Genomic DNA, 16,932 nt, shown 5'->3' with positions numbered 1-16,932 from the left:
TGTTTACCCTTGGTTGAGTTGCTCCACCGGTTGCCTTCGGAGTAGTGGGACAGCGTGAGCAGGTTGACGCAGGAAGCCCCGGCGCCGGAGCCAAACACGGTGATACGCAAAGGGTCGCCGCCGAAGGCAGCGATGTTCTCACTGGTCCAACGCAGAGCCTGGATCAGGTCCAGTAAGCCGTAGTTCCCTTTGGCAGCCTGGTCCCCTGTGCTCAGGAACCCTGTTCAAGAAGATAGAGAGCAGAGGACATGTGAGTGGTATCCTTCTTTGTGTTGATATTCATATCTTAAACAGAGGGGTTCATTTGAAATTAGAAAATGATCACTCAACCCACCTGACTGACATAAATGTACAACAAAACATTTAATGCCATTATCTATACGATGAGGCTAGTGCCTGAAAAGTAGAGAGGTTCTGATCGTTGTATCCAAACTTCTTAAAACTATTTCTACAACAAACAAATCATTTGTCTCTGAAATAAACAGAGTTTAGATATACAAGAAAAACATTTACAAGTAAACTGTTCTTCAATAAATATACGTTTTTACAATTTAATATTTGTGAAAAAAATAAAAGAGTGAAAGGACAGGATGAATATTGATCAAAGCAGATTTGACAACTATTTCATTATTAGAAGCCATAAAGTGCGAGTTGTTCATATTATTTCTACATTGTCACCATGAGGTCGACATGATGAGCGGGCAGAGGTCAGGAGGTCAAATGGAAACGACAACGTGTTCTCACTGCTAACTAATCAAATCTGACTGTTGGTTAGTGTCCCTCAACGTCAACCTGTCTGTTTCCATAATACCATAAACACCACAACACTAGTGAAATAATAGCTTACAATACCTAGTTTATACTTTATTTGTACACAGTTAGATAACTTTATTTTAGTAGTAGCAGGATGCATGTGTTCTCACTATAAAGTAGACCCTCACCTTCAGTGCTTCCTGTACCATTCAATAGGGGGGGGGGGCAAACCTGCTCAGCATTCACCTCACTTTTCTCTTTCAAATCAATGTTTTTCTTGGAGCCTTAACAACCGACTCACTTTTTAGCCATATTCCCAGATATTATCAATCATCCTTAAACTACAAAAATAGTTCTCAAGAATAAACAGCAACTTAATGCAGCACGTATTACAATTAATAAAACACTCTTTATCTAGGCTGATCTAATACATTAGCATGAATTACATCTAACTATATATATTTCCATCTCAGCATCAGTCCTACTCTTCATCATCTAGTCCCCCTGTCCAGTAAAGTCCAGTAAAGTCCAGTAAAGCCCAGACGAGGCTCTTCGAATGTACCCAAAGGAGAGCTCTGCTCTTTTAAAGCAATTTCATGTCTACCACTGCCCCCACCACCCCCTACCTATCCCTCTGATTTCCATGTTAACAGCTCCATTACCAGCTACAGGCATACAGGGAGTCCTCCAGACCCGGCCACCAAGCCCACTCAAACCTTCCGCCTCACATGTTCCCTCACCCGCCGACTCCATTTTCAAGCTCTCACTAAGTGGAGAGTTCATGAGCCAGTGTCAGTCAACACCACAGTTCATGTCCACGGGGATGCATTCAGGCCACTTGGTGGGGAGTCAGGAGAAGAGCCTCAGGGGGAAGACATGCTCCTGTAATGGGCTGCAGAGAGGCATGATGCCAACACTACTCTGGTAGGAAGACCGGTATTCTGAGCCATCGCCTTGTGCCCACTCACAAACACACACACTCTAACAGTTCAATATGGAACAACAGCTGTGCTGAGTTTGAAAATAAGAGTGGCTTTGGATTCTATGAGGTGAAACTTTTTTGTGGATGGGGTTTGTAGTCTTTAAAAAGAGTGAAATTATGCTTTCAACTCCCCATCAGAACTGTCTGTTTGAGGGAAAGGTAAGCAAGGTAAACACGCTTTATTTAATGCATCATTACCAGTTCAAGAGCAGGTTATATTCAGAATCTGAAGCTAAAAAGGATTCAAAATACTTTCTTACTTTAGATAACGTAGCAGACATTATAATGTTAAGAATAAATATAAACTGGATTTTATGAACAAAGATAACATATGCATCTGCACACATACACACCCTGACAAACACACCTCACTGGCAGCAGCTTCCACACCACATTGTTTAATTGAGTTCATTTCTCTTTCTATTCCTTTTCAGCTGGCTTATTTATTTATTTGTGTTCCTCATCGTGTGGAAGCAACAGCAAACATCTACTAGAAAGATTTTAATTGATTCAATTTAGCTGAAGCGATGGGCTGACAATCACAAAGGGAGGCAGGGATAGTGATAGTGGCGCACACGGCTGCACACACACACACACACACACACACACACACACACACACACACACACACTGCAGAGTGCATTGAATGTTTAATTTGGTGACTTCACAAACATCGTTTTTTAGCTTGATTTTGATTAGAACATTAAAAACAAGAAATAACACATTCATGGGACACTGTACTGTATCTTCTATTTCCTTAAGAAGATATTTAGTCCCAAAAGAAACCCAAACCCAGCAAAGCGGGAGCAGTAGCTGGGTTTGTTAAATGGTGCATGTACTGCTCTGCTCTGTTAGCCTTGGTAATGCAGCAGTACAGAAGACATGATTTACAGATCTGCTGACACTTGGCTCTCACAGTAATAGTGAGTAGATGAGGTAGTAAAGCTGCCCTAAATGATAAGATACTGCCTTCATGCACAGAGCTACTGCTGACACTCCCAACATCTTCCATGTGAAGCCCCTTGTACCCCAACCTCTCTGCTCCCACTATTCATTGGTGGTATGCTCCATAATGACGGCTAATCACGATGACACACAGACCTCTTATTGTTTCATAGTTATGAACAAATACTACTGTCTACTACCGGACAAAACAAGTTACTGTGAGTGCTCCTCCTTGGTACCAGGTCAGAGTAAATACATTAATCAGACAATATGTTGTTATTAATGCACACATAGTGTAAAAGGATTTGTTGATGTTGTGGCGAAGGATTAGTTCAAGTTGAAATGTTGACAACGTTGATTGTAATATTGATTCTAGAATAATTGATGCTGAACAATCTTCCCAAGATGCTTTATGCATCAGGATGCAGCAGGACTCAATCCTAGTGGTGTCATAGTCTAGACTATAGTTATCAACCTTTCAGCTTCTACGAGCTCCCACGTGGGACGGAGTCTGTTTCCAAGGGTCACAGGCAGCGATACGGCAGCTCGGCCTCTAAGCTCCATGACAATATGAAGGTGAACCCTGATCCAGGAATCCCAACTATCTCTGTCCTACAGGAGAGAAGCCGCTGGACGCCAAGAAATATACTTCTATTTCCCACTGTCTGTGCTATAATCCTCTCTTTCTCTCCGTCTCTCGCTGTCTGTCCTCTCGACTCAAGACAGAGAGCATGAAATGAAGAGAGGAGAAACACCGTCACTGAGGCGCTGCAGCAGCGGTGGAATGGAAAGCAAAATGCAGACAGACAAAATGAAGGGGAAGTCCAAGTGAAAGATAAAGCAGCTAGATAAACAAGCACACCGGGAAAAAGACAGTGATAGAACACCTAATGATGGCTATAAAGGGTTCTGAATGATTAATCTCTCATGGAGGTCCCCTCGTGTTTCAGCCCCTGTAGACAACCGCACATCGATCTAAATACAAATTCAGTATATTAAATATGATTCAATTATGGCTTAATGTTCCACCAAAGACTATTGGTGACTGTATAATATGTAGGGGGGGGGCACTTGAAAAGAAGAACACTTAGATTCTGGCCATCTGATGAATGCAAGTCCATTTTTCTCCCGAGGCAAAGAAAGTCGCTCTGTGATTAAACAACATAAAGGGTTTCAGTAATGTTGGGCCCCAGAAGGGCTAAATAACCACATCATCAGTTACTGTTTCTAAATCAAATACTGTCTTTATTCATTCATTTATAGGAGGGCTAAATATGATTCTCAGTGACAAACAGCAGTGGGATGTGCACAGAAACGCTCTCTTTCTGTAGAGATACGCCTCTCAGGGAACTACGGTTACACACACACCCCCCCCCCCCCCACATGCATGCATGTTTTCATTTGTTGTTCAGATAGTAGGATATCGTATAATAGCTTTTGTTTATGTCAAATGGTCTTGATCTGTATTGATGGGAACCCTGTTAAACTTTAAGGAGCAGTTCTCTGTGATTTATTTGAGCACATCGTACTGTGAAGTGTACCAACTGAAACCTTCAATTCCTCACTCTTAATGAGTGAATATTAATTATTAGGCTTGATTTATAGTTTGGTTATTAGTCCCTTTTTAAGGTGGAGCCTGACAGTTATTTATTTTGTGATTTAGCTTAGTGATTATTAATAATTAGGTTGACGGTAATGATTTAATTTGACACTAGTTTTTAACAAACATTGCCCCTAGGCCATGCAAACACACTCCTCACATACTGTGATGCGTGGTGCAACAGAATTACAACTCCTTTTTCTTGCTGCTGCTGTTATTTGCTCAAGGACGTCCACACTTGAAAACTGAATTCACAGCAGCTGCTGCAACAATAAATTCACACATTCACTAAGATCAGAGCAGAGAAGCATCATTCTTTGGTCCAGGTTACTTCTGACCTGACAGAGGGTTCACATGCTCTATAAAGGCTTAACCTTTTTATGTGAACACACAAACTGATATCCTGGGTAAAACATGAGCCTTTTGAGCTGCTGGCTGCTTAATTTGGTTTTCCAGTATGTTCTTGTCTGTCTACTCCTGGACGGGGAAGTGCACCAGCTGAAAACAGCTGCTGGCTTCATGTGGAATCAAGTTGATGGGAAACAAGGGGCTGAGTAAAGCTGAGAGGATTCTGTATGACAGAAATGGGTAATAGTTGGATGAATGAATGAATCAGGTAAGAATACCTGATAAGATGTTGACTGTTGTATAGCATCTCCAGATGTCTGGACACATCGCTATGTGGAACTGCCTGCCCTCTAATGACGGACGACCATGCTCTCCACTCACCCCTTGAGGCGCAACGGTGAAATAGTCAAAACATTTTTTTAAATCTACCACTCAGTCGTATCGGAGGTAAAATGTGCCAAGAACTCCACAAAAGGTTCCTGTTTCCTAGGCAGTGTTCCTTTGAGGAACAAGGGGCTGACGGGAACTTTCATTCATACATGACCATAGTGTTTAATTGACAGCTGATCACCTGGAAGGAACATCAAAGCACCAAAGAAGAAAAAAAGTAAGGACATTTGAAGTTGAATGCAGGGAGACAGTCTAATGTGCAGAGAGGGAGTGATTGAGGACAAAGAGAATCCCGGATGGACGGAGAGGGAGAGACACAGAAGACGCTTCTTCAGACGAAACCAGCAAAAACCTTGACTCGCCCATCTTTTCTTCCCATTTCCATCTCAGTTGTGCCTTCTATGATGAGCTGAAACGCATACAAACACACACACACACACACATGCAAAAAAAGGACAACTCGAAATGTGAAAAAAGAGATGCGAAAAAATTTAGGAGAAAAAAAGACTAAAAGACAGAAACGAAGAAATGAATTCCTTCCAATGTGAGCTGACACATTGTCTGACTGTTTAAGGGGGGCAAGAAGGTTCGGCTTGGGTTTGTGAAGCCCGTCAGGTCCAGAACCCTCTGGGTCCTCGTATTAAAAACCATTTGTCTTAAGAAGAAACCGGGATCTGACGCAGAGAGAAGAGTCCAGTGCCCCCCCCCCCTCCAAAAAATATACATATATATATTATACAATTATAATTTATTCACGGCGGGGCAGAGAGAACCAGAGTTCAGCCAACTAATACGCCCCCCCCCACGGTTGGCCCGTCTACTACACTGCCACCCCCCCCCCCCCCCGCCCCCCTTGAAGTTGTAAACCCAGGGGAAACACTGGAGTCCTTCTATTTTCTGTCTCTCCTCTAAATCTGCCCCCCCCCCCCGTTGGCCTGTCCTGCACTGAGTTCTCATACATATTGATTGAAGTTTAAAACAAGTAGCCAGTTAGTTTTCCATTTCCTATTTCTCCTGTATTATGCATGCTGCAGGAACTATTTTTCTTATTTTCAAGAAGTCTTCTTACTTCTTACTCTTATTGCATTCATTTATTTATTGACATCATTTACACTTGTATGATTTACATGAGTCATAACCCTGTATTTCCTTTTGCTTTTCAGTATTTGTAATCCCCCTCGGCCTCGTTCTCGGCCTTCCACACAATTAGAGTCAAAATGTCGACCTCTCTCGTCTCTGCTGTACTGTGACGCTCTGGCACACACATCTAGTTATCGATCCGTTCCTCCTCGTCACACCGCTGTGTGACTCATAATCCTCTTCATTATTCCCTTTACCACACACACACACACACACACACACACACACACACACACACACACACACAGGCCCCCAAGCAGATACACGGCACAGAGGAACACCAAAACACGGCAGATCATTTTTCAACTAGAAAATTCTGCAGAAATTGTAACTGTGGCCTAGACTGCCCGCAGATGTCGCAATATACACGTGTTAGTGTAGTCACAAACCATTGGGACACAATGATCAACACACCACCACTTAAAAAAAGTACATCCAGCAGTCATGATTGTGAGAAAGTCTACTCCAAGGTGCTGGAAAGGAGGCTTCGCCCAAAGGAGTTTGTCTAACTGCCAGGTGTATCAGAGCACCATCTTCCATTATTTCTTAACCCTAACCTACATATGGATAGTTCACATCAGAACAAACTCACAGCTGCTTGTTTTATCCTCACAGCTAAAATGTCTAGATCGACAAACCAGTTATGCCCCTTTATTATAAGTTGTGTAGAAGTGCATCCTCTAGTTTGGTCGTTCGTTATGCTGAAGGTTTGACAGCAATGGGACCAACAACCAGCAGGGAGTTCTGCCCCCATGTGGTCAGAGTGAAGGCCTCTTCTCAAACTCGACAAGACACTTGTCCTGCTCCTGAAGAAGACAACCACTGTTCTCTCCAGAGTCGATGACATCATCAGCCATCCAACACTTCAAGCGCTGCCAAGCAGAGCCTGCGCCATATTCACATATTAATTAAGCATGGCCCATTTCATCGCCGCCCGTCAACAGAGGCATCTCTTATTCATCCGGCGTATGGCAGGTCTGCCAACAGATGCACACAACAAATACTCTGCACTCAAACAGGCGCGCTGGAGAGTTCAGTAGAGTCTACTCTCAACACAGTGGAGCAAAATGTTTTTAGGCTACGACTGACGTAGAATTTTTTTTTAAATTGGGTTTGAGAGGTCAAAGGTGACCAATGGCCAAGTTGGAATATGGAAATAGCCAGTTTTCAACTAAGTGGAACAGGGACACAATGATTACTGCCTCATATTACATATAACAGACTTATGGCGGGGATCTTCTGGTGGTCGCTCATCATGCATCGCAGCACTGGCTGATCATCTTTCAGACAGTAGGATCTAGTTCAAACCGCCTGGCATGCTTCTCCATGTTAAGGTGCCTTTCATTTTCTTCTTTTTGTCCCTCCCCTCAACTGGTGTGAATTCTAAAAGCTCAGCCTTCATGTGCACCTCACACACACGTGTCGGCCTGCCTGTGATGATAGGTGGTTGCCGTAGTTACTGTGTTATTTGCACACGTTTTTACGGCATTACATACGAGTCACATCTTAAGCTTTCTCGTTAAACTCCAGATCTGCGGTTGACCACTTTCATGCTCCATTTCCCCGCCCAAGAAGCATGCATTACAGTATTCAAAATAATCAGAGGGCATTACAACAGCTTCTTTCAAGCCACTTGAAGTGCATAGTTAGCTGCTTGCTAAAAGAGAGCTTTTCAAAAGTGAAAAACAAAAATAGGAGTGATTTCTCGGTTCAGACTTCTGTAAAGAAATAAGAAAAAATATTGACTGGCTGCATGCTGCAAAGATCCTGCATCTCATCAGATGTAGCTCACTCTGACTGAGCTTGGATTTTTAATTCAAGGCCAATTTTGGCATATTCATATATCAGTAACACAACTTTTTTGATGTTTTAGATGGGGGGTTATTTACACACAAACACATACACACAATCATAGATATACACATATGCACAGATAAGGAGCAGATTTGTTTCTTTGTGAGCTTTGAGGCTCCACATGGAGCTGTCAATGACAACAAACAAAAAGAACTCACTGTTGGATTCCCTATGCATGCTGGGAAAGAAGGATTGGAGGTGGGTGTGGGGGGGGGCAGCTCAGAAAGGAGCACAAAAAGAGAGACAGAGGGTGAAAGAATGAAAAAAGGGAAGGAGAGGAGAGCAGGGCATCTTCTGGGACTTCCCGTCAAACCTCTCTAGAAATGTGAGCAGAAACCCAAACAGCTTTAACCCCCCCCACACACACACACACACACAGACACGTGTGTCCCGACATCAATTGACGTTGATTGAAGTCTCTGCAGAAACACACAAGGACTTCAGCCAAACATCACCTTAGGAAGAGTGAAATGCTTTCCATCCCCTGGAATAAGTTCTAAACAGCAGCATGACACAAACATGCCTGCAGCACATCTACTGCGCTTATCCTTTACAGAACATATGTGTTCGTTTGAAGTTGAGACTGAAGCCAACTGAAACTTATCCTCTGAATGGCCAACGCAAAGGAGCCGAAATCTCTCCGGAGCCAGTGGGGCTTTCTAGGCCACAGAAGAAAAAATACTTCCTAAACTACGTTTTCTACTAAAGAAAACATTTGTCAGGAAAAACATTGCATTGTGGGACTGTCTGCAGCAACTGCAACCACAAACATGACAAATTGACGATTTGTTTTATTTGGTAGAATGTCTCTAGTTTATATCACAAGCGTCTATTTTAAACTTTTGTTCCGGGTCCGAATCCGGGCCGCAGTCTGCCGGTTAGTGACCTCTGGGCTGGACCAACAACCACCATGGAGCCATGCTTAGCCAACCAGCCACTAACATTCTCCTAGAAAAACACACAGGGGGATCTTCAGCAACCCACTGCAGCTCAGCATGTGTGTGTGTGTGTTGGTAGGGCCCATAACAGTCTTTATGAAAGCACGCACACTGCTACACAGGTGAAAACACACACACACACACACACACACACACAAGGTAGATATATGACCTCAGGGTTGGGTATGAAGGGCTGGTCGAATTGATGTATAGGCCAAGGCCTTGCTCATAGATCAAATAGATACACCGGTTGGCGCGCACACACACACACACACACACACACACACACACACACACACACACACACACACACACACACACACACACACACACACACACACACACACACACACACACACACATATTCTGGCTAAGGCAGAGGGCTGTACACTCAAACATACATCACGTGATATTTGTACATTGTACCCGTCATGTGGTGCTGTAATGTGTTGCACCGCGGAGTTAGTGGCTGTAAGTGGTGTTCAGCAGAGTAGTTCTTATGTGCGGCGTCATCTGCTCCTCTGGCTGCAGGCGAGCCATCTGCTGAGGCCCAGATTGAGAACCAGTGCTGGGTCTGTGCTCTCCGCTTTGAGCAGAGATGGTGCAATCAGCTGCTGATGACTGCTGTGTGAGAACAAGCTGCAATTAAATTCAAGAAAATGCTGACTGTTGTAATGTACTTTTAACACAAATAAAAAAATGAGATCAAGATACTGATTCTGCTCAACTTTGGTTTTTAAAATACACTTTAAAACCAGGGATTTTAAATCCACACAAAGTGGCTTTCATGGGGTCGCCAAAAGCTCATTCTCCGTTTCTGCAACAGTTTCTAGAATAACACGTGTAAGAGGTGTCACTTTATTGGAAAGTAAAAAGATACTCTCCCAAGTTTTTACTTGTTTTAGAGAAATACGAGAAAATTAATTGTTGATGGAATTACGGTCCTATATGCGTATAATAGTCTTTCTTTCTCTATTCCTTCTCAGTCTTCCCTAATTCCTTTCTTTCTTTGAATCCCAGGTGGCAGAATGCAATCTTTCGCCTTAAGGATCTGCTGGATGGTGAGATTAGAATCGTCTCTGGATGCTTTTTATTGTCAGTGCCGCATAGACGTGAATGTGTGTGAGCGTGGGGGGGGGGGTATCTGAGTCAATGAGGATGTTCGCAGTTTAGTGACAAGATTCCAGCTAAATTGGTCGTAACTGTTAACCTGTTGGTTTTAGTCTCATAGTACTACAAAGCAGCAGACAGGACTATATGACGTGGCACACCAGTGTGTGTTCTCTTCTTTGAGCACTAAATGTAACCTTGCTTAACCCAACCAGCTGTCGACCCATCAGAGCACCTGTTCCACTTTCTGTAGCAAGAAGCTGATGTGACACACACACACACACACACACACACACACACACACACACCAAGCCAGAATCCTTACAGATGCAGCTACGACCTAGAAAATCTCCTCCAGCTACTCTTTACTGAAGAACCCCGCAGCGACCACCAACCACACAGCAGTAACTGATGCTGCAAAGTTAAAGCTATTAGCAACGTTGAGAAGACGTTCTCTTTTATTTTCTTTCCTCGTTTCTTGATGCTGTATCAGGTTCCAATATGTTCTGTTTATTTCCATCAGATTTTTACAGATAATAAGCAATTTGTAAAACCAATTTAAACACATCAACTGTGTTAGAAATAAGACGATTACGTTTGCTTTTTTACAAAAACAATGATCTGAGTTATGATTTCATTTTTCCCTTGAAAAGCAGATTAGTCCATTTTAAAGGATCCTATTTTCCTGCGTGTGTGTGTTTGACTGTGTGTCTCCATACTAATGTTATGCAGGCCTTGGCTGCAGTCCTGTGAAAATGACACAGAGGCCTGGGAGTCAGTGGGGGGGGGAGTCACCCACTGACTCACCGTACACAAGGTAGTTATGTTAACAAGCTACGCTGCAGCAGTAATCACACACACACACCCCCCACATGACAGACGTGGTTGGCCTCGCTGCTGATCTGATGCAAAAGCAATGCTGTTGATGGATAGAATCCCTGTTAGAGAGAATGAGAGGGGGGGAGAGAGGTAACACTCGCTGACAGCAAACTAGCCCCAACAAGAGGGGGATGACCCCCACTGCCACAGCTCTGTTCTTCAATGACGGCTTAGGGGGAAGAGACGTGTGTCCCCATCACAGGCATTGGAGTATTTGGGGGAGGTTTTCTGATGTCCAGTGTCCAGTCGGGACACTTGTCCACATTTGATTTTAAACAAAGGATTTTTTCACCCCTTTATTCCTTTTGTGCAGGAGTTTAGCTAAATAATATAAATGGTTAATGACTGGAGGAAATAAGTGAATAGAGATTTCTTGAAAATGATCAGGTGAATCCGAGAGTTCATGCTAGCTTAAAATAAAAAATAATGTAAAAAAAATAAAACCCCAAACCATGAGTGTTTCCTTCCTTTAGTACAGGGGTGTATTATCATCATGTAAATACTAAAATCTAATCTTTGGTTGTCGATGATGTCCCTCCTATGTTTGCTTGTCAGGAGGGTGGATGGTGAGGGTGACATAGGAACAGGGAGAAAAGGCAATGTCGATTAGTCTTGAACCCTGCAATGTGAAATCTTTCAGGAGACGAAATGCAATGAGACACTCTACAAATTAAACTTTCTCCGTATGAGGTGTGTGTGTGTGTGTGTGTGAGTGTGTGTGTGGAGGTTGGTTTGCACCTTCAGAATAAAGGTTAATTGGTTGGCTGCTGTTGTCCCAGCGACAGAGACAACAGGAGTTGTAATAGCGGTGACATTCCTGCTTTCTCCCTTTTCCTCTCCATGCGACTCATTAAGAACCTCGGCTGTTTGTGTTGGGCGGCAGATGGAATTGTGTTTTGAAATACCTCTATAAAGTCTACTTTGTTTTCACTCAGAGAAACAGCGAGACAGAGAGCGGAGGGGTTTCTACCAGTTGGACCCAGTCAGTACAACGTTATTTGGATGTAGTCAACGTGATCCACGTGAAATTTCTAATAAAATATTGTGACGTTCTCCCGGCACAGTGACATAAGTCAGATCGAATAAAAAGGCTTTTAAACGTACTACTGCAAATAAAACAGTTACTGTAGGTGAGCGCGATCTGAAAGTATCTCTCTGAGCCGTTGAATATTTCAACAAACACACACATGCTAACACACATCAGTGTTGAGGGCTCAGGTGACGCAAGTGTGTGTGTTGCAAGCCCTCACTCACTGCGCGCTGTACAAGATAGCCAGGTAGACGCACACACACATGCGTGCAGAAACACACGTGCACTATTGTTGCATCGTTGTAAAAAGACGAGAGAGGGCTCTTAGCTAAAATCCATTGGGGCTCAGCTAATAGTCATGGTGCCTGAGAAAATCCAACCTGATAGAGTCTCCCACCACAGCCACATGTGTAATCTACACAGATGGAGAAACACTGTGATCTATTTTACAGCCATTCAGTGAAACTCCCCCTTTCAGCCTTTTCATCTGCTTACATCTAATGGTGAATTAAATAGTTTTTTCTGTCCCAGTGATTGAAGGGTAAGCGCGTTGCGTCAGTTCCTGTTGGCAGCGTGTCTGATGTCATTGAACTTTTTCACAGCTCTAGCTATACTAAGTTGATTGTGTAGTGATCTTTTTCAGTATAAGAAAAGAGCTTGTTACACCGTACTGTCCTACAAGGCCGCTACGCTCCGTAGATGCTGGTTACTTGTTGTCCCTTGAGTTTTAAAAAGTAGGATGGGGGCCAGAGCCTTCAGTTGTTAAGCTCCTCTTTTGCATTGTTGATTCTGTACACATGACATTATATTACTGTTTTACAAATAGCAACTGTCTATACAAAATGTTACCTTAGCACGTTCCTTTTGAGAGAAATGAAAAGAAATATTACAACCGAAGTGCTATATTAATGTAACATGCTATATCTTTTAGTAGTTATTAGTAGTATTAGTAATCATTTAAAAAATGATGATGATTATAATGTTACACTGAAATGTCTTTACACTGAAACAGTTGTTAATTATCGGTATCCTCCATGTATCCTCCTCACTTACCATTGTACAGATACTGGAGACGCGTGAAGCTGTTGAAGGGAGAGCGAGTGAGGCAGCTGTGGTCAATGCCTTCAGATGTGTGCGTGCATACGGCAGGGAGGAGACCTGCAGGTTGGTGGGTGCTCTCTGCAGGTTGGTGGGTGCTCTCTGCAGGTTGGTGGGTGCTCTCTGCAGGTTGGTGGGTGCTCTCTGCAGGTTGGTGGGTGCTCTCTGCAGGTTGGTGGGTGCTCTCTGGCTATCACTGGGCCCACACACATGGCTGGGGCAAATCCTTCCAGGTCAGTAACTCCACGTCTACTGGAGTGCATTTGTATTTTTTCTATTGTCCTGCTTCCACCTTCATCTGCCCTCCATTGTATTGTCTCTTTGTCCATGTACTGTCTTCTTTTACTTCTCCCTGCGTTGTCTGCTCATTTCTCTCCACTACTAAATTTAAATGAAATTTGCATTTGCCATTGATAAAATGTGCATGTATTTCACACCACCACACCTTAATGGTAACGCACATTTATTAAAAACCTTATTTTGACTGTATATCTGCAAATAGAAATTCACTGTCAAACGCTTTATCTAATTTTTTCATTTTTTTCAGCATTTGTTTCTTCTCTCTCTCTCTGCTCGGTGATTCAGAGAAGCTGAAGGCACAAATCACCCTGCCACACTATAAGCGTTGTGACAACCTGGCGTCACAGCGCCTCAACCTACCGCAGAAGACGGTATGGGGATGGCTGGATGACGCAGGGAACCAGCATCATTGTGTAATCTGTCACATTTTGACTTTCCTCCCCCCTCTTTTAACACTCGCCACAATGTCTTCTCTATTTAAAAAAAAACCCCTCAGAAGAGATCATTTTGGTTGGATGTGCGGTAGGAGATATAAGTGAGCTCCATTGGTCCGTGTGGAACAGCTGCCTGTCCTCTCTGTAACCACACCACACGGTGCTTCTACTTAACGAGGCCACAGTCTGCTGGATATGGGGCATCTGCTTATTTACTCGACATGTGATGATTCTCTAATGTCAGCTCTCTCCAAGCACACTTTTGCCCATTATGTTATCTTCCATTTTAGTTGCTTTACTCCTCTCTATGGTATTAAATGTCCCCTTTGGGATGACATGGAAGGTGTCATCTCATAGGGAAGATGTTAATGATCTCTAAGTAAATGGGTGTCTTGCAATCTTCCTACAAAGTCGATCAGACGTGAAAGATTCTGAAGAAAACTGAATTGAACCGTCCCACTTTAAATTGAGTTTAGTCAGGTGTGAACTGACGTCAATCGAAGAAGCCACAATATTCTAATCTCACCATTTGTTTTAGCTCTATTCTTCTCTGTTGACATCATTACATCACATGTCATTTAGCTGACACTTTTATCCAAAGCGACTTACATTAAGTGCATTTCAACCATAGAGATACAAACTCAGAAAAACCAGAAACAAGAAAGTGAAATTTCAAATAATCCAATTTAAAACTTGTTATAGAGAAGTACAATTTAAGTGCTACAATGTGTTAGTGTTTTTAGTCGAGGTTTAGTCTGAAGAGGTGTGCCTTTAGTTTGAAGTTGTCAAGGCTCTCTGTGGTCCTGCTGTCATTAGAGAGCTTGTTCCACCATCCAGAGGGAGGAACAAGCAGCTTGATGCAGAGCGGAGTGAGCGGGTTGGGATGTAGGGTTTAACCATGTCCTGGATGTAGACTGGACCCCATCCTTTCACAGCATGGTACGTGAGCACCAATGTTTTGAAGTAGATGCGGGCAGCCACTGGTAACCAGTGAAGAGAACGGAGGAGTGGAGGGTGTGGGGGAATTTAGGAAGGTTAATCATTCTGGATGAGCTGCAGTGGTCGAATGGCGGTACCAGGGAGACCTGCCAGGAGAGAGTTACAATAGTCAAGGCCAGAGCCTGAATCGGTACCCGTACCGCCTTCAGAGTGAGAAGGGGACGTATTCTATGTTGTAGAGCACGTATCTACAGGACTGTGTTATTGCAGTAAACTAAGTAATTGTTGTAGTGTCAAGTGTCACACCAAGGTTCCTAGCAGTCAGAGTGGGCGTTAACACAGAGTTGCCAAAGTTAACAGTCAAGTCCTGGGTCGGAGAGTCTTTCCCCGGAAAGAGAAGTAGTTGGCATGCTGTCGGCATGCTGTGGTAGGAGAAACCAAGCGAGCGAATGACAGTGCCGAGAGAGTTGGTGTAGAGGGAGAATAGGTGGGGACCCAGGACGGAGCCCTGAGGAACTGCAGTCAATGAGGACAAGGTTCCGACACAGATCCTCTCCAGGTTACCCAGGAGGTGTGGCCTTTAAGGTAGGACGAAAGAAGGGAGAGAGCCGAGCCTGTGACATTAAGTTCCTGAAGGGAGGTGATATGGATCGGGTGGTTCAGATCCAGAAGGATGAGGCACTCAAGGAGAGCAGTCTCTGTGGAAGGGCCCGTCTTGAAGCATGAGTGGTGGGGGTCACTGAGGTTGCTGCGGTGGAGATAGGAGGAGAGTCGGTTAAAGATAGCACGTTCCAGAGTTTTGGACAAAAAGGGAAGAAAAGAGACCGGTCTGTAGTTGTTTTCTTCAGAAGGGTTGAGAGTGGGTTTCTCCAGGAGTGAGACACCCTGGTTGCAAACTGTCTGTGGGAAGAATGAATATATGACAGTCATGTCTTGGGGTCTCTGTGTCCGCTCCTCTCTCCCACCAATGTGTATGTCGACATGTTGGTCAGGCTGATCACCTGAGTGCGTTTCCTGCACTGCTGAATGAGTGCTATGACTATGATGTCTATGTCTATGTCCACCTATTATTCACAGCTAATGTGGGATAAGGACCCATGTGGCTCGTCGGCAACTTTTGACTTATGTTTCCATCTCAGGGCCATGAAAGCAACCTGGAACTGTACTGAATCTGTCTTTTTCTTCTGTCACACTGTACAGAAAGATCAGTCACCGAAAGCAAGACACTTAGCCTTAGTTTGACTTGGCAAACATCCACTGTGGAGCATTAAGGGAAGAAATGGCTTCCAGATAGCAGTGAGTCCAAAGGCCCATCACACAAACACAAGGAATGTCTTGTTGAGGCTATATGTTTGAACACCATTTTGCTTGTCAAGCTACTGCCTCTTGGGCAATATTTCTCTGTGAACATAGCTTATTTGGAGTTTGATGGGGAAGGCAACAAAGGGAGAGCGAACCGGATAAAAGGAAGACTGAAGACAAGAGTAGAGACACCAGAAGGAGAGGAGGAAGGGGGAAAGGTGATGCAGGTTTCTTACATAAAGATGTTTAATTGACTGTCACGGGGCCTCGTGCTTGTGCTGCAGCTACTAATAGTCAGCTAGAGGCTGCTGTGGACACACTGAAGTCAGACCCTCCTCTCATTATGGCTGCTACCCCAAAGCTTTTGCTTGTTTCCTCTCCCTCTCCACACTGTCTGCGCTTTAGCTTCATTTGGGATTTTTTCGATTCAACTCACTGTGCTTTATTGCCACCAATGATATAAAAATCCTATTTTGAAAGCAACCCATAATAAAAAGAAATCATAAAAAGAAATCAATATGAATCTTAAATCAATGGTATTGCTGGAGGATTTAAAATGCAGTAAAAATAACGGAAATTAATTTAGTACATAAACATTTTGGGATGTTACTTTATGATTTTTCTGTGTACAAAGAGAAGAAGAAAAAGAGAAAAGAAAATTCTGGTTTTAGAAGATTAGACTAATATAATATCATCGCTTTTTCAATATACATCATTTTATTGTGATATCTCTCTCACGCTACAGCATCACGTGCCGTTATCACGCTACGTCGTCAGCTACGCCGTCAGCTACGTCGCCAGCTACGTCGTCAGCTACGTCGCCAGCTACGCCGTCAGCTACGTCGTCATGTTACGTCGTCAGCTACGTCGTCAGCTACGCCGTCAGCTAC

The 16,932-nt window shown here is 43.6% G+C and overlaps 1 protein-coding gene across 3 annotated transcripts in view; it reads right to left on the bottom strand.

Moving 5' to 3' along the window:
- Positions 1-16,932, bottom strand: part of nlgn1 (neuroligin 1) — a 187,816-nt gene that overhangs the window by 11,854 nt on the left and 159,030 nt on the right. For all 3 annotated transcript variants that reach the window (XM_037468705.2, XM_037468707.2, XM_037468709.2), the window contains one exon: positions 8-220. In XM_037468705.2, the coding sequence (XP_037324602.2) occupies positions 8-220 (213 nt within the window). The remainder of the gene's footprint in view (positions 1-7; positions 221-16,932) is intronic.

Source organism: Pungitius pungitius, chromosome 7, assembly GCF_949316345.1.
Source record: "Pungitius pungitius chromosome 7, fPunPun2.1, whole genome shotgun sequence".
In the NCBI taxonomy this organism is placed as follows: domain Eukaryota; kingdom Metazoa; phylum Chordata; class Actinopteri; order Perciformes; family Gasterosteidae; genus Pungitius; species Pungitius pungitius.
This window is presented reverse-complemented; position numbering and strand designations above follow the sequence as displayed.